The following is a 23,759-nucleotide window of genomic DNA, read 5'->3' on the forward strand; positions in this document are numbered from 1 at the left end:
TTCATGCTAAAAACTCTCTATAAACTATCTATTGACGGAATGTATCTCAAAATAATAAGAGCTATTTATGACAAACCCACAGCCAACATCACACTGAATGGTTAAAAGCTGTAAGTATTCCCTTTGAAAATTGGCACAAAACAAAGATGCCTTCTCTCACCACTCCTATTCAACCATAGTATTGGAAGTTATGGCCAGGGCAGTCAGGCAAGAGAAAGAAATAAAAGGTATTCAAATAGGAAGAGAGGAGTTCAAATTTTCTCTGTTTGAACATGACATGATTGTATATTTAGAAAACCCCATCTTCTCAGCCCCAAATCTCCTTAAGCTGATAAGCAACTTCAGCAACGTCTCAGGATACAAAATCAATGTGGAAATATCGCAAGCATTCCTATACACCAATAATAGCCAAATCATGAGTGAAATCCCATTCACAATTGCTATAAAGAGAATAAAATACCTAGGAATACAACTTACAATGGATGTGAAGGACCTCTTCAAGAAGAGCTACAAACCACTGCCTAAGGAAAAAGGAGAGGACACAAACAAATGGAAAAACATTCCATGCTCATGGATAGGAAGAATCAATATTGTGAAAATGGCCATACTGCCCAAAGTAATTTATAGATTCAATGCTGTCCCCATCAAGCTACCATTGACTTTCTCCACAGAATTAGAAAAAACTACTTTAAATTTCATATAGAACCAAAAAAGAGCCCAGGTAGCCAAGACAATCCTAAGCCAGAAGAACAAAGCTGGAGGCATTATGCTACCTGACTTCAAATTATACTACAAGGCTACAGTAACCAAAACAGCATGTTACTGGTAACAAAACAGATATATAGACCAAAGGAACAGAACAGAGGCCTCGGAACTAATGCCACACATCTACAACAATCTGATCTTCGACAAACCTGACAAAAACAAGCAATGGGGAAAGAATTCCCTATTTAATAAATGGTGTTGGGACAATGGGTTAGCCATATGCAGAAAACTGATACTGGACCCCTTCCTTACACCTTTTACAAATATTAACTCGAGGTGGATTAAAGACTTAAATATAAGACCTAAAACCATAAAAACCCTACAAGAAAACCTGGGCAATACCATTCAGGACATAGGCATGGGCGAAGACTTCATGACTAAAACATGAAAAGCAATTGCAACAAAAGCCAAAACTGACAAATGGGATCTAATTAAACTAAAGAGCTTCTGCACAGCAAAAGAAACTATCATCAGAGTGAACAGGCAACCTACAGAATGGGAGAAAATTTTTGCAATCTATCCATCTGACAAAGGGCTAATATCCAGAAACTACAAGGAACTTAAACAAATTTACAAGAAATAAACAACCCCATCAAAAAGTGGGCAAAAGATGGGAACAGACAGACACTTCTCAAAAGAAGACATTTATGTGGTGAACAAACATATGAAAAAAAGCTCATCATCACTGGTCATCAGAGAAATGCAAATCAAAATCACAATGATATACCATCTCATGCCAGAATGGTGATCATTAAAATGTCGGGAAAAAAACTGATGCTGGAGAGGATGTGGCTAAATAGGAATGCTTTAACACTGTTGGTGGAAGTGTAAATTAGCTCAATCATTGTGGAAGACAGTGTGGCAATTCCTCAAGGATCTAGAACGAGAAATACCATTTGACCCAGCAATCCCATTACTGGGTATATACCCAAAGGATTATAAATCATTCTACTATAAAGACACATGCACACCTATGTTTATTGGAGCACTATTTACTATAGCAAAGACTGGGAACCAACCCAAATGCCCAAAAGTGATAGATTGGATGAAGAAAATGTGGCACATATATACCATGGAATACTATGGAGCCATGAAAAGGATGAGTTCATGTCCTTTGCAGGGACATGGATGAAGCTGGAAACCATCATTGTCAGCAAAGAGAAAACAAAATGCCACATGTTCTCACTCATAAGTGGGAGCTGAACAATGAGAACACATGGACACAGGGAGGGGATCATCACACACCAGGGCCTGCAGGGGAGTGAGAGGCTAGGGGAGGGATAGCCTTAGGAGAAATACCTAATGTAGATGATGGGTTGATGGGTGCAGCAAACCACCATGGCATGTATACCTATTTAACAAACCTGCACATTCTGCACATGTATTCCAGAACTTAAAGTATAATAAAAAATAAAATAAAATAAAAATAAAATAATTAGTGTCACTAACCAAAAAAAAAAAAAAAATTGGTCTTGCTAAACTTTCCTGCAACATACCCTCCTATATGTGCAAATATAACTTTGTCTTTTTGACATCACCCTGTGGGAACTGGGGCTTAGGGGATTGGCAGGAGTGCTTATGCTCTGGCTACATCTATGAGTAATAAACTGTCATTTGCCTCTGACCCAAGAATCTTGTGTCTTCACCCAGCGCCTGTAAACCTGTGGTAGGATATAATGTTAGCTTGCAAGTAGGGTAAAATCTCAGATCCTTCACAGTTCTCAACAGTCAGTATAGCTTGGAAATGATCATCTCCTTTGCTCAAGTATGGAAATACTTTAAAAGATAATATTATCACCTAAAGCCCAAATAAAAACTGGACTTCAGGGCCAGGTGCAGTGGCTCACTCTGTAATCCTAGCACTTTGGGAGGCTGAGGTGGGTGTATTACCTGAGGTCAGGAGTTTGAGACCAGTCTGGCCAATGTGGCGAAACCCGTTTCTTTTTTTCCTTTTTCTTTCTTTTTTTTTTTTGAGATGGAGTCTCGCTCTGTCGCCCAGGCTTGAGTGCAGTGGTGTGATCTCGGCTCACTGCAAGCTCCGCCTCCCGGGTTCACGCCATTCTCCTGCCTCAGCCTCTCCGAGTGGCTGGGACTACAGGCACCCGCCACCACGCCTGGCTATTTTTTTGTATTTTTAGTAGAGACGGGGTTTCCCCGTGTTGGCCAGGATGGTCTCTATCTCCTGACCTCGTGATCGGCCCGTCTCAGCCTCCCAAAGTGCTGGGATTACAGGCGTGAGCCACTGCCCCCGGCGGCGAAACCCGGTTTCTACTAAAAATACAAAAATTAGCTGGGTGTGATGGCCTGTGCCTGTGGTGCCAGCTACATGGGAGGCTGAGGTAGGAGAATCGCTTGAATCGGGGAGAGGGAGGTTGCGATGAGCCAAGATCGAGCCACTGCACTCCAGCCTGGGTGATAGAGACTCAATCTCAAAAAAAAAAAAAAAAAAAGCCAAAAAACTGGACTTCAATTTCCCTAAGTTCCCGTCACTGCAGGAGAGGTGTTGGGAGTGAGTAGAGCTCTTGATCATTTTGACTAGATTTCTAGTCCATTATAAAAGATCTCTGGCTCTCCTGTTTCCCAATATCTCTAGTTTAAGGGGTAGAGAGATATAATCTGTAATTATACATATGTGTTGGCTTGCACTGGATTTTGTATTTAGTAATAGTGCCTAGTTTTACCCTTTTTGTTGTGTTTGTATATTTATGCAAAAGCATCGTATAAGCATTTTGTCAATTTGTTTAGATGGCTTCATCAGTAGGCTATACTGTGTCACATGGATACCGACATCTACTTTGAACTGGATTTTTCCACCCTTCCTTAGATGTGGCTGTTGTGAACTGCCATTCAATATATATTATGTACCTTGCCTGGGTGTGATAATGTGTTTTACAAGCCCCTCCTACAAGATTGTTATGACACATTAATATTCAGGATATGGAGAAGATATTTACATGACAACAGAGAAAGATGAGAATTTTAATTATAAAGTCAAAACTCTTATGCAACAAGAAAGAAACATTATTAGATTCCAAAATTATTTCCTGTTTTGTCCCCTTGCAGAGGAACAAAACAGATCTGATTCACAATTTGCTGCTAGCAGATATAACATATTTTGAGAATCTTTCAACCTGATTTCAACTCGTTTTGCCATTGGTGAAAATTTCAAAGCACTGGATCCAAGATTCTTACCAGTTTATCCCTCCTCCAACCCCACCTCACCCAACACCATCACAATTTATAAGTTTCTAAAAAAAAAATGCCTGTAAAGTTTCTAAAAAATGGAAATGGTAAAAACCAACTTCTCCACTCAGCAACTAGCTGGAGAGTTATTTGTTTTGTTCCCTTTCAAGTTCCTGTGTAACAATGTGACCTTTTAAAAAACACACAAATTAGCAGTTTTAATTTGCAATTTCATTCATACTACAGAAATATGGGAATTCTAATAGCATGGGCAATTATCTTGCCCATCTTTGCCCCATCTTATCTTGCTAGTGTATAATGATTGATGTAGAAAAGAGCATAGATAAATAGGAAACATGACCTATAACTTATAATTACACTTGTGTTGGTTTGCACTGAATTTGTATTTAGAATTAGTGCCTAGCTTTTAACTGTCTGAATTGAGTTTTTTTGCAAAGAATTATTTTATTTCAGAGAGTCTTTTATGTTTATATGGCTTAATTTATATCACTATTCAGAAGGTTCGTGTGTTTTTCATAAGTTCCCAGAATAAAGTGAAACTTGCATGTTATTTTTTTAAATTGAGAATGAAGCAAAATATAGCCAAGGAAGGAATACATCTGCATATTTAATGGCCAAATAAATAAATATAATACAACCACTAAGATTTCCAGGAGTTTACAGTTACTGCAGTGATAAAATTTGGTTTGCTTTTCTTTCAGGTTATTCTTTTCTACTTTTTCCTCTGATAGAGCAGTTGAAGCAGTTAAAAGGATTTCTTAAAAAATCTGACAACACTGTAGATTTATGCTGAATACATACATTATCTAATTTAAAGTAAAAGGAACTAAACTTTTTTTTCCTCACTTTTGATTCTTAATATTCTTTATCAGCTGGTTGAAGAGTTCCTAGCTCTGACTGTTCATGCTCGCAAATGCAAGTTAAAAATACTGTAAGAGTTCATTTAATTTCCACTTAAAATTCATAGGGAGTCATGCTTGTTACCAGGAAACTGTACTTCTTTTAGAGAATATCTAATCCAGAGAGGCTAAATTATATCCATTACACTCTATCATGGCTAGTTGGTAAAAGCTGCCAAGGAATACCTTAGCTATTTTTGATGAGTACAACACTTCAGTGGTGTCTCATTTCCATACTGACATAAGGGCTAAACAGGCTTTCTTCAGAAAAACACCTTACAAAAATCTCTGAAGTGTGCTATGCCTAGATCTTCCTTGAGAAAAAGATATTGTAGAGATGAAGGAAACTCCAGATATCCCAAGACATGTTACTAAACTTTTTTTCAGAAGATTTCAATAGTATTTGGTAAACTGCAATATCAGAAACTTTGGGTATAATTGAGACCCTGACAATTTTAGAGCTGATTATTGATTCTGTCACTTGTAAATCTGGTGGTCTGACCACACCTAACAGTATTCAAAAATTTTTTAAAGTCACTGAACAACCTTAAGATGGGGTGAAGTAAGAGCACACGTTTAAAAAAAATAATTAAAGGTCAGCACCAAAAAGTCTGTCTCTGCTATTCTGCTGAGAGTTTCATATGGAGATGGCAGTAGCTGTCACCTATTGTCAAGACTCACTCTCATGAATTCTGATGGACATCAATTCCTTTTCTTCATGTGTAGCTACTAGAAGGAAATCTCCTTTGGAATGCATCTTTCTGAGGATCCAGTGAAGGCAGCAGGCAATAGGACAAACATGTAGGGAGACATTAGGAGCGTATAAGAAAGTCAAGTAAAAAGCAGCAGACATGAGTTTCTTTAGCAATATCCTTGAAATTATGTTGGTTCAAAAATATTAGCTGGTTTAATTCAGATATAAATGTATGCTGAGGATCTGCATAGTTAGGATTTAAATTATAAATTGGGTTTATTGCATCTTTTAGACAGTTCTTAAGTAGCAGCTTTATGATCCTATTTTTCTTTGTAAGCATATAGGATAAATTAAAATATAAAAATTTATCAAGAAATTATATTTACACTAGACATTCTTACATACCCTGAAGAGAAAAAATTAGGAACAAAATATTTCTTACATATGAATAGAAAATTCTTCTTACCTAAGGTGGCATTGTATTTGAATACTTGAAAGGATGTTATAAAGAATATTAGGAATTTGACTTTGGAAAAGTTGTAATCCATCAAATAGCTGCTGGTTTTCTTATTTCTGCTGTATATTTTGTTGAGTCCATATAGATTCTGATATTTTGCTATTTTTATTCCTACTCTATATTTTATTGCTTGTTTTTTCTTTAGCTTTTATAAAATCTCCTCTATGTAGGTTTTCTTAAAATTTCATATGGTTGATAGAATAGAATGAGCGCAATCTTTGAAGTCAGACAGAACTAGGTTTGAATTTCAGGTACTACTTACTACCAGTGTGGTCTTCGACGGGTCACTTACTTTACCAAAGTTATAATATGGAGACAAAAGCAGTTACCTTACACAATTGTTGGGAGCATCCTAGATAGGACATTAAAATCGTGGTGAGAGATCTTACATGGTGGCTGGTGGTCTCAATCTGGTCCACTTTGACACGTATTATTTATTAATATCAGGGAAGAACACCTGGCCTGAAGGAGACGTCCAACAGGTCAAAGTCAACTCCAGACTGGATTCTGATTCTCGTTGTTTTAGTGTAACCAACGATCCCAGTTTGCCTAGGACAGGGGGATGGGGGCTGTTCCCAGGATGTGAACTTTCAGTGCTAAAACTAAGAAAGTATTGAGCAAACTGAGATGAATTTGTCACCCTGGATATTGTCTTTATATATTATGAAGGATGAAATGTGAATTTTTGCAAAGACAGTATGTGTGTCTGACTGTGACATGACTTTAAGCCTACAAGTTTTAAAGACAAGGAGCCACTCAAACTGAGTGTCATGAGATTTGTGTACATTGAAGGAAAAAAGTCCTTTCCCCTAGAGGAAATGGTCTTAATCCAGTTGCCTAACCTGAAAATGAAACCAACCAGGAATGAAATGTATCTGCAAACAACACCGAGCAATTGTAGAGATCATTGCTGCAGTTAGCTTGTAACTTAAGACTTTGAAGTGTGATTTATTTTAGTTTGCAAACTCTAAATTGGGGTGTGATTCTCCAGTTTCCACTAGTAATTAAAGGGTGAAAAGTTTTGTTACTTTAAATATGAAAAAAATATGAGTTCGCAGTACAAAATACTTGTTTTGTACAAATTTTGTACTTCAACTTCCTGAACATTGCTCTATTTTGTACTTGAAAACTAAAAATTGAGGCAAGGAATGGTTTGCAATATCCCAAAGCTCTCCATATACCCTGGTGTTCAAGGCCAAAATTATGTAACCTCTTTGACTAGATGATTTTTAAAGTACTAGGTTTTATCCTAATTACTTTCAGCAGTAATATGCTTGTTTTACTTTCTTGACTCAGGGCCTTATTACCATGTAAAGATAATTTTCCTTCCTAAACTACTTTGCTACCTCATTAGCAAGTTTAGCAAGATGCCACATACGGGTGGTATGAAGAAGATAACTAGGTCAGGTTGCTTGGTTAGTCCCGTGAGCAGCCCTGGGAGTGCTGTTTTAGTTTAATGTTTGTGTGCCTGTTTGTAGAAAAGGAAGAGACAATTTGATGAATAGCTTTGACTCTGTTTTAACCTCAGAAGCAATCCTTATCCTAATTAAAAAGGAACGAGGTCTGGAATGTATTCTAAGATCCAAAGATATATATTCAAACACCCCTAAAGTTTTTAGGTTTTTGGATTGGCCCTATACTAGTGGTTCTCAACCTGGTTACACCTTGGAATCACTAGCATGATAAAGGAAGGGTGTGGGAGGCAAATACTGATGTCTAGGCATCCATCCCAGACCAATTAAATCTGAATCTCTGTGGATAGACCCAGGCATTTACATTTTTAAAAAAGATTTCTAGATGATGCTAATATGCTCTTTCTTTCTTTCTTCTCTCTTTTTTTTTTTTTTTTTTTTTGAGACAAAGTCTTCCTCTGTCACCCAAGCTGGACCACAGTGGCATGATCTCCGCTCACTGCAACCTCTGCCTCCCGTGTCTAAGCCATTCTTCTGCCTCAGCCTACTGAGTAGCGGGGACTACAGGCGCCTGCCACCACGCCTGGCTAATTTTTTTGTATGTCTAGTGGAGACGGGGTTTCACCATGTTGGCCAGGCTGGTCTTGAACTCCTGACCTCAAGTGATCTTCCTGCCTTGGCTTCCTAAAGTGCTGGGATTATAGGCGTGAGCCACCATGCCTGGCCTGATATGCTCTTTCTAACAGCTATAATGACTCTAATGGATTGAAATATTCAAGGGAAAAATAGTTCCAGAATACCAGGCAATGTATAGTAGCTTCAAATAATTATACTGAGATTAGAACCTACATTCAATTTTAAGGAGGTTCTTGTTTCACTTTCCTGGGAACCCTCTTACCTGCACTTCTAGGGAGAAGTGTGAAGTATATGCACACTTACAACATATTCTTCTTTTGTGCATGTACTAAATGTAGGTCCACACAAGGGCCAGAGTATGAAGACCAGCAAGGTGTTTATCTTTATTCTACCCAGTGACTTTTCCCAGACAAAACTCTACTAGAACCACATTGGAACTTGAAAGGAAGTACTTCTCATATATGGAAACTGGGAATCTAGGCTGCCTTCCTTGGATTTTTAATGTAGAGTAACGAGGAAGCTAAGGGGAATAGATCTCATAGGAATAAAGAGAAACATGAACCTTGGGGATGGGCTCACTACAAGGGAAGGAGGGGAAAGGGAGGAATAGAAAATATAGAAAACAATAATAAAGAAAACAATAATATAAGAAGCCACTTTTGCTTTCTCCTCCCCTAAATAAACAACATCAACAACAAACAACCAATTTCAACAATCAGTTGCTTGAGGGAAAGCTAAATTATTTTAAGATTGAATGTGAAAGACTGCAATTTAATTGATAACTCACCTTGGCCCATGAAAATCACAAGGAAACAAAATGGCAGTATGCTCAAATTATTACTTGGCTATCTAGGTCTTATAATTCTCCAATACAGGAAAATAAGAGGCAATAAGAACAAACCTGCTATCTGGATAGCCCCAGAAGAATTTTCCTATTTTCTAAGGTCCAAGAACAGTGGTGACAGAATGTGATATACTGAGAGGGGAAGTAGAGGGAAGAAAAAATAATTAAAAACAGACCATAAAAAGTTTTTAAAGACAGCAATGTACGGTAGTTAGTTAAATTTTAAGCAATATTAACAAGGGTTTGGGTTTTGTTGGGTTTAATTTTGTTCCCTTTTAAACATACATACACACACACACACACACACACACAACAGGTGCCAATTGAAGGGGTAGAAGAAGAAATAAGGCACCCTTCCTACCTGCAGGGAGCTAATTTCTTATTAGAAATCATATTTTAACACAGAAGAAATATAGAATAATTTAAAAACAATATAAACTATAAGTGATCTCTTATTTTTATATTGTTTAGTTTTCTAATTATGAAAGTGATAATGCAGGCCAGGCATGGTGGCTCACACCTGTAATCCCAGCACTTTGGGAGGCCAAGGCGGGGGGATCACTTAAGGTCAGGCATTTGAAACCAGCCTGGCCAACATGGTGAAACCCCATCTCTACTAAAAATACAAAAATTAGCTGGGCGTGGTGGCACATGTCTGTAATCCCAGCTACTCGGGAGGCTGAGACAGGAGAATCACTTCAACCCGAGAGGTGGAGGTTGTAGTGAGCCGAGATCATGCCACTGTACTCCAGCCTGGGTGATAGAGTGAGACTCTGTATCAAACAAACAAACAAAAAGAAAGTGATAATGCCTATCGTGAAGAAGTTAGGAGTCAAAGAATAGTATAGAAAGGAAAATGACAATCACCCCTCATCCCTGAGTTCTTGCTATTTTGAGTTCCAGGGCATCCTCCCTTTTGTCTTCAATCTCTCTGCACTGACTCGTTTTTCTCAGTTTATAAATGTCAGCTTTCCCTATCTCACTTTCACCATCACTACTGAGGGGTAATTGCACCTACAACTTATGGTTGTGCAATAAATGAATTAATATAGGTAAAATGTTTCTAGCAATACCCAGCATGTAGTAAACAGTACAAGTGTTAGTTATTTTTTAATTTATTATTTTTAAACAAATGAAGAAAAAATATCTTGTCCTCCTTTAACCACTGTTATATCTTTTCCTATCCCTTAGTTCCTTAACCTCTGCTTACACCATACTCTTCTTACCCCATTGCTGTTTGATTTCTGCTGTGGCCTTGTAGAAGTTCCTAACCCACTATTAATATCTTACTTGAGTGTTTTTCCAGCTCAGCTCAATCTCCGCAGTCACCTCCACATCTTCCCAGCATCCACCTGCCTCACAGAGCTGGTCAATCTGATGTCAGATCTGGTCCTTTTCTATCTTGTTTGGAAGTAAAAACTCAATCTTTAGAAACAGTTGCTAAGCTCTGTTATCGCCCATCAAACTTTAGCACTGAACTAGACAAAAACCTTTCTGTGTGTGTATCTACCCAGACCTAATGAATTCCCAGTATGTATGCACTTACTTTACAGTGTTTATCATTATCTGCCCGATATTACCATAATTATTGTGTATCTGTCCTCCCCACCAGATAAGTGACAGTGACCCATCATGTTTGCCTTTGTATCTCAAGAGCCTGTTTCATGAGTATTTGTCAAATTGACTCGAAGTTCTGGGGATATGGCTTAAAGCACTTACTATTTAATACCCTGTGTTTTAATTATTAAGGTAAATGTTTTCACTTCTCTACTATATTTTAAGGTCCATGAGAATTGGGAATCTGCCTTCTTCAGCTTTGATTACTATGCAGTGCTCAAAACTGTGTCCTGCATATAATGATGCTCCCTAAATATTAATTCTGAAATAACAATTACTTTCGTAGAGCACTTTACACTTTATCCAGCTCTCCTGCATGGATTAACTCACTGAGCCTCACAATGAGCCTCTAAGATAAGTCCCTATTGGGCAAAAAAGGAAACAGGCTCAGTAGTGTTACAAGGCTAATGAAAGGAACAAGGGCTCAAGTCTAAGTTTCCTGATTTTAGATGCCCCCTGCTTTCTCTACTGTACCCTTCTGCCTATAAAACAGAATGTAATGTCATTTCATGTAAACAGTTCTTCCTACGATTGAGCGGAACGGAGAACATCTGGCTGGAGGTGCCAGATCAGCTTTGTGGAAGAGGTGGGGGCTTGTTTGAGAAGGGCTTGGAAACATTGGGCATGCAGCATGCTAGAGAGAAGGTAAGTGATCTTTTGGAACTATAGTACATGGAAAGACAAGTCTTGCATTAAAATTAGTTTCACTATTTCTCATTTGAGAAAACAGTAGTACTTGGGTTTCACATGAAGTGTTTATTTTTAAAGGTAACACATGAATTGCAACTGTACAAATTACAGTTGAATTCACAGCCAGTGTAATTCTGGACACAGTAATAGGAATGAACATGGAGGGCTCTTTAGGCAACACAGCAAAGCCTGGAGACTTTTTGAAATCCCTCAATTGCTTTAAAAAAAGGTCTTTTTATGGTTATTTATAATCAAACAAGGGTCAACTAACTTGTTTTTTTCTTTTCTTTTCAAATAACTACTCACAATAACATACCAACAATCTATCATTTAGCCTCTGGATATAACATTAAAGTTATTTATTTCTTGTTTCCTGTATTTATGGTGTGTGTTTATGGACAACTTTATTATGGTAAAAATCCATAGCCAAATGACATTTCCCAATATTGTACCAAGAGACAGATTTCTAGTGATTACTCCTGTGATTCTTGTAATAACATTTTACATGTTCAACAGTGTCCTGTCAGATAACAAAGCTTAAAAGAACATCTACAGTGATGGAAGCCTTGTGGGGCGGCAATTTCTCTGCATCTGCTTCTGAAACCAGCGCTACATAGTAGGTTATGCTTAGCGAGGCCAATAATTCTAGGTCATTTATTCTTTTATTGCTTTTTTACTATTTTGTTCTACTTGACTGAAGAGGTTTTAGGAAATTCATCATGGGCATGCTGATTTCCATCTGAGTTGCTGCAGCTACATTCTGCATTTTTCCCTGTCTCCCTTTGGCTCCACTTGAGAGCTCATTTCACTGTTCAGAGCAACTTCAATTTCAAATCTTTTCCCTGCACATAACACATCTCCCATTCTTGGCACTATGCCTTCGTTCTTGCAGCTTGAAGCCCTCACTTAGTATGTACCCAAGATTCTCCTCGATCTTTATTTTTTTTTAAAAGTAATGTGTACTTTATTTACCCATCAGCTTTCCTCCAAGGAAATGAAAGCATTGCTCTCTGCCTATGCCATTAACCCTTCCTAGCACCAGACTTCAGCAAGCTTAGTAGCCTGTTACTAGTATTAACAGAAAAAAAGAATTGTAATTTAAGTGATAGCAAATAACTTTTTACATCCCAATGAAGACATCTTGCCTCTTTTCCCTTGACATTGACATCAGGGCACCTGGTGTTCTTTATGTCTTGATGGAATCTCTAAACAGAGAATCCGTTGTGGGCCAAAATAAGGGTTCTCCTAGAACTGTGTTGTTCTGTAATCAAAATCCAAATTTTCAGATTTTGGATTTTGGATTTTCACTGTAGCAGATGAATTGTTGATTTAATTTTCAGTAGCAAAATATTAATATGAAAGGTAGGCTAATGGAAGAAAGTCATAAACATTGTTGGCATATTATTTAGTTACTAATATTGTTTAATAACATGCATTTTCTCAACTTCTGGGTTGATGACACGCAACATTTTCAAAAAAGCTAAGTCATGTTTGAAATGTAATTAATTACACTCCATGCATTTTCAAGCCTCTGAGCTTCTGCTCACATTATTCCAACTGCCTTGTAAAACTTTCTATCTTTTTTCTGCCTGTAAAATAGGATTCATTCTTTAGGGTCAAGCTAAGTTTACTTCCTCTGTGAAACGCTTTTGAATCCTTCTGGAGAGTATCAGTCATTTTGCCTTTCTGTCTCAAGAGTACTTTGTTTATGTTTCTGCTTTCTTTTGGGGAGTCCTTTTAGGCCAAAGTTTGTTCCATAATTTTGGGGTGTGTGGGTGTCCCGCCTACTTCCTTGAGGACAGAGAAGACATTATTTGGCTCTGAAAGTCTCCTTAGTAGCCAGCACTGTGCTTTAAATACGATGCTGGTTGAAGTTTGACTGCCTAGGAGTATACAAAATGATTGACTGCGATAGGTAATAAATGGAGCATGGGAGAGATTGTAATCAAGATCCCTAATGTGTGAGAGTTAGAAGCTGAGACAAATTTACATATGGATAGAACCTCAGGGAAATATTGAAAAAAATACCAGAAATACATAAAAAATTCACAAATGCTCTATAAATTGAGTCAATAATAAAGAGTTTATAAAGTCTAGGACACTCAAACAGGAATGATCACTCTCCATGAGATATTTTGTATGAGAGAATTTTAGCACTACTTTTTTGTAGCTTTTAGCAAAGCATTAGTAGGGTAAACCCTTGGACAATTACAGCACCAAGTTGGTGATTAGTACAAGGGCAAGTCTTCTTAGCAAGTCTTGAAGTTTTCCAGCTTGAGAGTTTATGAAGACAGTAATAGTGAACAATTAGATGCAGAGTGAAGCGGGGACTGTCCTTAAAAACATGCATGTGTGTGCGTGTGTGTGTGTGTGTGTGTGCATGTGCATGTATGTATACTCAGAATATGACAAATTATATGAAGAACATCAGCTTTGATGTTAGAGAAACCAAAGTTTGGTTTTGGCCTGCCATTTGGAATTTCCCTTAGCAAGTTATTTAACGTCTTTGAACCTCACCTGTAAAATAGCAAAAATAATGAGAGATATAGATAAAAATATATATATTTTAAAAAGTATGAAGTATAGTTTCTGACATTTCCTCCTTACACTGCACTTCTAGAAAAAGTCCTGAGAGCCCTGGTGAGGCCCTTGGCCAGGACAGGCTGAAAAAATATGAATCGTGATTCTGTTCCTCCTCTGTCACCATCCTGGTACTGCCTGTCTGCCTTTCCATCTCTGCTGCTCCACCCTGGACTGACCACTCTCTGGAATCACTCTAAGTATGCTAATGCTAGAGCCTTTCAGTTTGTCGTGGCTCTAAGTTGAGTCTTTAAGAACAAAGGCTCTTTCTCACCTGCCCACATGTCAGTTGCTACTGCTATTCCTGGAGTTAGTCATGGTTTCAGAGATGTTTGGATTTAAGAAACGGTAGGAGGAAGGACTCTCCTGTGGTTGCCCTTTGGTGCCACTGGAATGTCTACACATGCCTTTGTGGTTTTGTGGTTAGGTGGTTGGCTTCAAGTTTATAGTCCCACATGGCTTTGGGTGAGAAAAAGAATGTCTTTCAAAAACCAAGACCTGCTGGAAGAACCTCTCCCAGTTACTCACTGTCTCTTTCTCTATAGCTGTTTTCTCTCTCAAGGTTACAGCAGTTAGAATTAAAAGCTATAATCTTGACTTCAAGGCAAAGTTCTCATACCTGGGTTTTGCTATCTTTTTGTATGTGCTATATGATTGCATTTAAATTTTGCGAAAACACATGCATGAGTGTTTTAAGTGATGTGCATTTAAGGAAGCTGTAAAACTGTGTAGAGTATGACCACAGCTTGTATGTAGAAAAGGGACTGGAAGAAAACATCTTAAAATGCTAATAGCGAGTTGTCTCTAGGTGGTGAGACTATGTTTTTTTCTCTTTCTTCTATTTCTGTATTTTCCACTTTTCCAAAATGTTCATATATTACTTCTTTAACATTTAATTTTTGTGGGTATGTGATAGGTATATATATATTTATGGGGTACCTGAGATATTTTGATACATGCATACAATAAGTACTGATGATAGGGTAAATGGGGTATCCATAATTTCAAGCACTTATCTTTTGTGTTACAACAATCCAGTTGTACTCTTTTAGTTATTTTAAAATATGCAATTAAATTATTATTGACTATAGTCATCCTGTTTTATTACCAAATACATATCTTACTTTTAAATATAATACATGTTACAAAATACATATATTACTTTTCCATATAATATTTTAAAATGAAAAAACCAATTACATACATGTATACACACATTTATGTATATATACACATATGTATACATATACATATGTGTGGTGTGTGTGTGTGTATGTATGTATATATATATGTGTATATACACGTATGTCCCCACAAGAGGACTAATCAGTAAGCATCGGTCCTCCTATATGCAGTGTTTTGTAAATAGCTGTTTGACTGGTTCACCAGTGATTACTGGAGTTGCCTTTTATTTGTATCTGCTCAGGAGTCAGTCAGTAGATTTGTCACATATAACCACGAACTCATACAGGTCTCTTCACCTGTTTCTTCACCAGGAAAACAGGAGAGTCACATCTGTCTTGCTGGATTGTTGCGAGGTACAAATGAGATTGTGATGAGAAATGTCCTTGAAAAAGCATACAGTATTATGAGAGGGAAGGTATTAATGATGAGAAGAGCTCGAAGGACTTACCAAGGGCAGTATTACAGGAGGAAGAATCATAAAAGTGTAGCAAACAGACAAAGATGTGCATATGGAAGGGAGAAGGGGGCTTTCAATTGGTTTATCTTGCTATCTATAATGGGTTTTTTGAGTAGTTGCATATTGTCTAGGACAGTTTTTAGTATTTAGCACAGCCACACTCTTCTAAGATCTAAATGAGCCACCATTTTCTAGACGGATTGGGGTTGAGTCTAAGAAGAAAGCAGAGGAGCGTGAGTTATAAGAAAAATAGTAGCTAAAATTTATTGAGTGCCAGGTACTATTTTCAGCTCTAGTTTAATCCTTATAGTATACCTATAAGGTGGGTGCTTTCATTACTCATTTTTACAGATAAATAAGATGAGTCAGAAAGGTTAATTACCTCTCCATGGTCTCCCAGCTAGAAAGTGGTGGAGCTGAGATTCGAACCTAAGCAATCTGGTTCCAGAGCCCACATTTTTAACCTTGGGTTTGGCTCTGTTTAGTTATAAGTCTGAAATTGGTGGTGGTTAGTGAGGTCAGAGTGGATGGCTCATCTATGAAGGCAGAGTTAATTTTAATCTTTCATTTAGTGTCTTTCTCCTTCAGTAGGCTTTCATGAACCTCAGGGTGCATTGTATTTGCACATTTTTTTTGAGAGGAACCCTAAAAAGAAATCAATTATAATACTTCAGTTTATACATGTGGGAAATAACCAAGAATGAAATCTTTTCTTAAAATCAAAGTTATCTACTTGAAGACTGGAAATCAAATTCGTCTTTGATGCCTTAGCTTAGGTTTCAAATTTCAGGATTATACTGCCACCTAGTGCAGAGAAAACATTTTCCCAGCATGTGAAAGCTAGTGAATGCATATGGAACTTCATAGATGCAACCTAAAACAAGGTATATTTAAAGTTTATTTCATAAAAGAGAACGAGGTATTTGAGAATCAATGACCTTTTTACATTTTATTGGTAAAGGTTAATGTGCAATTCAGGTACACACTTTTATTATTAGTAGTGGGTTGTTAAAGGACAATAGTGCAGAAGAGAAGGCTTAGGTTTCTATACTTCATTCTGCCATGTAAATTTCCTTAATTAATGTCTAGTAAGGAAATTAATACAATTTCTTTTCATGAGCTCAAAAGTTCTCAGTAGGTGTTATGGATTCAACTGATAATTATTTTAAAATTTTATTCAGCAAATACTCATACACTTACGGTCTACAAGTCAATGCCAATTGTAACAAAGGAGAGGTAGCCTAATGGTGTTGAAAACATGACCTATATGAGCAGCACTTCTCAGTGGATCAGCAGGAGATCGGCATCACCTGGGAGCTTGCTAGAAATGCAAATTCTCAGACCGATCTTCAATATCCTGAACCAGAACCTCTGGGGGTAGTGCCCAGTAGTATGTTTTTAACACGCCATGAAATTGTGGTAAGAAACGGTCTTGAAAAACCATAGAGCATTATGAAAGGGAAGGTATTATTGATGAAAAACCATAGAGCATTATGAAAGGGAAGGTATTATTGATGAAAAACCATAGAGCATTATGAAAGGGAAGGTATTATTGTTGAGGCAAGATTGAAGGCTTTACAGTAGGTAAAGAAACATACTGATGGGCCAATACGTGTGTTTTATTGAAGGGAGCAAAAGAGGCTTAGGACATGAATCAGCTGCTGTAGACCTAAGACTCACAAGGCAGCAAATGCAGCAACAGCTCCTGGAAGCACGTGTGCTATGGAGAGGAATTGATTTCTCTCCTCCTTGGGGAGATGGAAATGTTCACACTTTAGAGAGAGCAAAAGTAATATGCTGAAAAGCTTAGGAGTGGGGGAATTTTACATCAAATAACCTGTTTTTGTATTAATGTTCTATGGTGAGAACACATCTGTTTGTGAGTGATTTCAAAGAAAAATGGCCATCGCCATGGGGCTCTATCTGCTTGCTATAGATGATTAGGCTGCAAGTATTGGGCCAAAATAAGAAGATTAAAAATAGAGCTTTGATTATGGTGAAATTTCTTTACAGTAAAACTGAACCCAATGTAAAACTGTGGGAGTCCTAGTTTTAGCAGCTCTGATTGTTAATCAGCCTCTCAGCCAGAGATTTCTGTGATAAATTTCAGACTCTAGCTGTGACTAATTTGCAGCATCCTCACACAACTGATAGGTGCCATTAGGCATCTTGGGTCTTTTATTTTAAAGTAAAGATAGATGGAATAAAGCTTAAAATTAAATACCATTAGGAAGCTAGTTTAAAAAATACTTCTTTAATTTAACATATGAACTAATCAAATATGGGGGTTGTGGTATGTTTAATTAAAACTCTCAGTTTACAGCTACTTTACTTCAAAAGGATGTTTTAAAAAATATATAGTCATGTTAAAACTAAGGAACTTGCCCTACTATTCTATGAGTTTCATGGGGCATCCCAACTATTGTGCACATACCAGGAAACAAGTGGAAAGAGATCTTTTGGCACCTCTAGTGTCTACTCTTTTCTAATCGAATGTTTTTTAAGCCATGAGTTGTAACCCATCAGTTGATCCTGAAATCTACTCACTGATTTGGTTATCATCACTCAAAAATTAAATATAATAAAACAGAAAATAGAATATATTACATTTATATGAGTAACTATTGCTTTCTGAAACTTTTGTTCTGGTTGTGTATATGTGTACATAGTAATAAAGCCCATTCAATCCATCCTCCAAGCAACACCAGAACTGTCTTTCTAAAGACACATCCAAAAAAGCCATTATTGGCCTCAAACTCTTCTCTCAGTTCCTATAACAGCCAGAATAATGTCTATGCTTTCTTTTGAGGTCATTCAAGATCCTTTACCCAACTCTTCCCCCGTGGTCCTCCTACTTGTGATTTCAGAAAATGACATCACCATCTACTCAGTTGCTCAAGCTCAAAACCAGGTAGTTTTCCTGTCCCCCACCCCTTTTCCAATCTACCCACCAATCTTATCTCTTTATTCTCATCTGGTCTGAGTCAAAATTCATGACTTCAAAGCAGCCTTCCCTAACCCCTCAACCTAGACCAGCTTCTAAACCTTCTACAGTCTCTATAACACATTGTCTTCTTTTATATTTTTCATAATGTTTCCACCTGAAATTATTTTGTCTGTTCTTGTAAATGTGTTTATACCTCTCTTCCCACCGGTGTGTAAGCTGCATAGGGGCAGGGACCTGATCTTTCTCTGGTTGTCTCTCTGGCGTTAAGGTCATTCAGGGAGCATGGTGGAAGAGGCACCAACAGATATTTACCAAATGAAAGGATTCTTTGCTTCCCAAATGTCCTCTTTTACCTTTTTGTTATAGTATCTTCTGTTTTCTCTGTCTAAAACATACTGCACCCACTTATTCTCTTAGTAGCCTTAGTATCCGTTAAGATTTCATGTCTTGTATTAAAAATTTCCTGATGCCCTTGGATTATGCTAATACTTGTTCTCAGTGACAGTACAGCCTTCTTACTCTCTGAATTGTGGTCATTTTCATATTGGTCCTCCCTGCTGGATTGTCAGCTTCCTCAGGGCAAGGCTGTGTTTATTCACACTTTTTGCTTCCTCAACTCCCAGCACATACTTGATACATATACTACTGTATATAGTTATTCAATACATGATTGAATAAAAAAGGGAAGAAAGTAGATGATCAAGAAAGATGATTATTTGTGATGATGTTCCCCGATTTAAGCTTTAAGTAAATAATATTCTTGATTTATAAGAAGAAGGAGATTAGTGTGTGTGCATTCTGTAAAATAGTATATGGGGGAGGGATGAGAGGAGGTACAAAGAAAGGTATAACTGTTCTATACAAAACACTTCTATTTATAAAATGGATCATTTTAAATCTCAAGCTGTCTTCGTTCATTTACAATCTGATATGACTGACCAGATTTCATTTCTACATGGTTTTTCAGAACCAAACTGTTAGGTAAGGTGAGGAAACAATGCTAAGGGTGACAAAGCTTATGCATCTATGACCTTAGGGTGCAACTGACCCAGGCCAGAATAGTGTGGCATTTGCACTGCTGTCTGTGAGATTCTAATGTCGTGTTGGGAAACAAAATTAATAGAAAATGGGAGTGGAGGGAGGAAAAAAAGTTTCCTTAAATAATATTGTATATATCTTTGTTTTCCCTGGATCGACTTTCTTTTTTGTTTTTTGTTTTTTCTTTTCTCTTTTTTGACATAGGGCCTCACTCTCTTGCCTAGGCTGGAGTGCAGTAGTGCAATCACCGCTCACTACAGCCTCAAGCTCCTTAGGCCCACGAGATCTTCCTGCCTCAGCCTCCCGAGTAGCTGGGACCGGAGGTTTGCGCCACTGTGCCCCGGCTAATTTTTGTATTTTTTGTAGAGATGGGGTTTCACCACGTTGCCCAGGCTGGTCTCCAATTCCTGAGTGCAAGTCATCTGTCTGCCTTGTCCTCCCAAAGTGCCGGGACTACAGGCATGAGCCACCCTGCCTGGCCTGGATTTACTTTCTTTCTTTTTGTTACTATTATTATTATTTTTGAGATGGAGTCTCACTCTGTCATCCAGGCTGGAGTGCAGTGGTGTGATCTCGGCTCACTGCAACTTCTGCCTCCTGGGTTCAAACGATTCTCCTGCCTCAGCCTCCCAAGTAGCTGGGACTACAGGCGCGTGCCACCAGGCCTGGCTAAATTTTGTATTTTTAGTAGAGATGGGGTTTCGCCATGTTGGCCAGGCTGGTCTTGAACTCCTGACCTCAGGTGATCTACCCACCTTGGCCTCCCAAAGTGCTGGGATTACAGGCGTGAGCCACTGTGCCCAGCCTACTTTCTTTCTTAAAATAGCTATTGCTTGCTCCTACCATCTTAAATAAAACTGCCAAGCTAGAAAAAAGCCACACCATTTATAAGCAAACCTATTTTTCTCTCTATCCTTTCATTTTTAATTAAAAGGCACCCTCACTTGATTTCAAATTCTACTTGAAGAGGATTCATTACAGTGGGAAGGAGAGGGGCAAATGCGGAACTGAGATCTCTAAAGCAATGAAAGGATTTCCCAAACACTTCATTATAATGAAAAATCCCTCTCTCCTTTCTTACCAGAGTAAGTAATATGAGAGTATCAATCATGCAAATAAATAGCTTCAATGGACAGTCCGTTTGGAAAATGCCTTTTCCCCTGTGAATCTCGGGCTGGCTTACCTCCTGTGACTTCAGGATTTCAGGAAGGTCCCCAGCTGCACAGTTTCTCCTCTGAGGTTAATAGACCGCTTCTTTCACATGAGCCCTGACTGACTTAAACAAATAAGCTAGGATCTGGTCATTTGTAGTTCTGTCACAGAGCCAGGATGGCTGCACTAGGGAATGGGAATTTTGATAGACAGAAGGCAAATGAAAGAGACTTGTAGAAAGCCCCAAACAGCATGAGGAAATGGGTGTCCCTCTGGGAAAGAAAGACAGGACTCCAACAGGTGGGCTATAAGTAGAAAATAAAAGGGCAAGAGCATGGATATTAAGTTTGCCTGATTTACAGTTCATCAGTGAGCTGGGGGAGGCAGAAGCTGAAAGGACTTTTTTGGAAAAAAAATAAACAAATGAAAAATAAGAAGCAACGCTATTGTTTTGTAATTAAATAAAAATTAAATCAATTAGAAAACTAAATTAAAAAATTTCAAGAAGCCGGGTGCAGTGGTGCATGACTATCATCCCAGTTACTCAGGAGGCTGAGGTGGGAGAATCCCCTGAGCCCAGAAGTTCAAGGCTGTAGCGAGCTATGATTATGCCACTACACTCCAGCTTGGGGGACAGAGCGAGACCTGAGACCCTGTCTCTTAAAAAAAAAAGTTCACCTAAAAATTACTTTGCTTGTACTATGATTTTTGAGATCATTGGATCTTCTGACCTTTAGAGTCTTGGTTTTTGGAGTAACCACCCATGTCCCTCAAGACAAGGCCAGAGGTAGGCCATGCTGAGTGGATGGGAAGGGGGGTGATGTGGGGGCTATTGGGGATTCTTTTGAGGTGCTCAGGTTCTGGAGATAGGGCATGGCATGTGTGATAGTGATGCTGATAACATGTCTCTCTCTAGGTTTGTGCTCCTTGTAATTTGCTCTCACCTTGTTAATGGAGGATAATATGTTGCTTCTTTCCAGATACAGTGTCCTCTGCTCAACTCTGGTAGTCTCAGAGTTTAAGAAGAAAGAACAACTAGGGGGCTTGATATTACATTTTATCAGGATTTCCAGCCATGAGGTAGAGAGAGGGAATGTGTATTTAGTAATAGGCATGGCACTTTGAAAAAGTTACTTCATTTTCCAGTTCCTCAACTTTCTTATTTGGAGAATAAGGGTAACTTCAGTCTTACCTTATAATGTTGTTGTGAGAATTAAATGGCATTAAGATTTGAGCATTTTCAACAGAGGGAGGCACATAATGAAGTGTTAGCTATGAGGACGATGACAAATAATGATTGCTGGGTGTTAGACCCTCTGCCTTTGATACCTCATTTAATTCTCAAAACCATTGTTTTAATGTAAGTATTTTCAATCTGTTTTACAGTTAAGGCATCTAGTTACAGAAAGGTGAAGTAACTCTCTCAAGGACACACAACTAGTAAGCTTCAGAATAAACAGTGATTGAAACCTCGGTTGATTGGGCACCAAGGCTCCCACGAGTTTCCACACCTCCGCCTCCCAGTGGGCACATTTTTACTGGAACCTCAGCCCTCTGAAAGCTTCCACTGTATTCCTATAGCAGTTCTGAAAGCTGCCATTGTACTGCTATAGCAGATCTAAAAGCATCTACTGTGTTCCTATAGCACCTTGCCTGGATCTTTCTGGTGAATTTCCCCACATCCTGATTTTATTTTTTTCTTTTCAGCAAACTTTCCCCTGTAAATCCCTCCTTCAGTATAACCTTGTTAGCTTTGAGGACACACCCCTAGGCCTGGGCTTACAGTGCTGCTTCTCCCCACCCCTTCCCTTTGCTTCAGTTTAAAGTGTCACGAGATGCCTCTGGTTCTCTCCCTTTGCTTTTAGCCCTCACGGGGGCAGGAGGGACCAAGGCTGGGCCCAGAACTCATAGTCCTAGGGTGACAGTGAAGGGGTCTTGAGGGGACAGTGACTCCCTTCCAACCCCTTCTTCATAGGGACTGTTGGCAAACAAAGAAAATCAACTGGGAAAATGAAGACCTGCTGGTAAGACAATAACTCTGGAAAGAGTGGTGGGGAGACGGGGCTGGGGGGTCCTCAGAACCAAGGGTCTGTATTTTTGCAGCAGTGGTAAGATGAGAGTAGGTGAGCCTCAAGGTGAGAGACAGAGAGAGAGAGAGACAGATGAGAGAGTAAGACAAGAGGGCAAGCGTGAGGAACCAAAGACAGACACAAAAAACTGAAGACAGACAGAGGAAGGGCGAGAAAGTGACAGCCACAGAAAAAGAGAGGAAGGAAATCAAAGATAAAAGAAACCAGAGACAAAGAAATAGGTACCAAAACAGTGAGATAGATAGATATCGAGAAGATGAGATCAATAAAACAACAGGGACAGTGGGGTCTGGAAACATGAGTTCCTTACATCTCTCAGTAGGGTTTCAAAGTAAAAATGAAGGCTGGGTGTGGTGGCTTATGCCTGTAATCCCAGCACTTTGGGAGGCCGAGGCGGGCGAATCACGAGGTCAGGAGTTCAAGACCATACTGACCACCATGGTGAAACCCTCTCTCTACTAAAAATAGAAAAAGTAACTAGGTGTGGTGGCACGTGCCTGTAATCCCAGTACTCAGGAGGCTGAGGCAGGAGAATTGCTTGAACCTGGGAGGTGGAGGTTGCAATGAGCCGAGATCGCACCATTGCACCCCAGCCTGGGTGACAGAGTGAGACTCTGTCTCAAAAAAAAAAAAAAAAAAGAAATGAAAAAAAAACTATACTGAGATTTGATCACCTTACATTAATTAGGTTTACCAGGTTTGAAAATATGAAAGTAGTTCCCATCTGCAGGGACTCCTGTTTGAGTCACTTTTCTTCTCTTTTCTTCAGGAAAATTCCAGTTTTCTTCTTTGTGTGCAGTTTCCTGGAACCCTGGGCATCTGCAGCTGTCAAGCGTCTCCCCAGTAAGGGCCATAGCTTCTAGACTTTCAAAGATCACTTATTCCCAGAAATGATCAGGCAGGGCTGTGGCTGACTGAAGACTGAGTGAGGCATCCATGGTCCTTCACACTGTCACTCTTCAATCCAGCTTTGAGGCACAGGGATACGTTAGTAGCTGGTTTTCCATGGTCAATGCTGGGTATGGAAAGTAA

General features: G+C 38.7%; 1 protein-coding gene across 7 annotated transcripts in view; it reads left to right on the plus strand.

Annotated features, from left to right (window-relative positions):
- COL9A1 (collagen type IX alpha 1 chain) overlaps positions 1-23,759 on the plus strand; it is a 196,057-nt gene that overhangs the window by 85,210 nt on the left and 87,088 nt on the right. For 3 of the 7 annotated variants that reach the window (XM_063630526.1, XM_063630528.1, XM_055257152.2), the window contains 4 exons: positions 11,108-11,233; positions 20,420-20,570; positions 22,613-22,661; positions 23,497-23,570. In XM_063630526.1, coding sequence (XP_063486596.1) covers positions 11,213-11,233; positions 20,420-20,570; positions 22,613-22,661; positions 23,497-23,570 — 295 coding nt within the window. In that variant the 5' untranslated portion in view covers positions 11,108-11,212. Of the gene's footprint in view, positions 1-11,107; positions 11,234-17,840; positions 18,412-20,419; positions 20,571-22,612; positions 22,662-23,496; positions 23,571-23,759 lie in introns of those variants that run through there. The other 4 variants (XM_063630533.1, XM_063630536.1, XM_063630543.1 and 1 more) reach the window with 4 other exon arrangements.

Source organism: Symphalangus syndactylus, chromosome 2 (assembly GCF_028878055.3).
Source record: "Symphalangus syndactylus isolate Jambi chromosome 2, NHGRI_mSymSyn1-v2.1_pri, whole genome shotgun sequence".
Taxonomy (NCBI): domain Eukaryota; kingdom Metazoa; phylum Chordata; class Mammalia; order Primates; family Hylobatidae; genus Symphalangus; species Symphalangus syndactylus.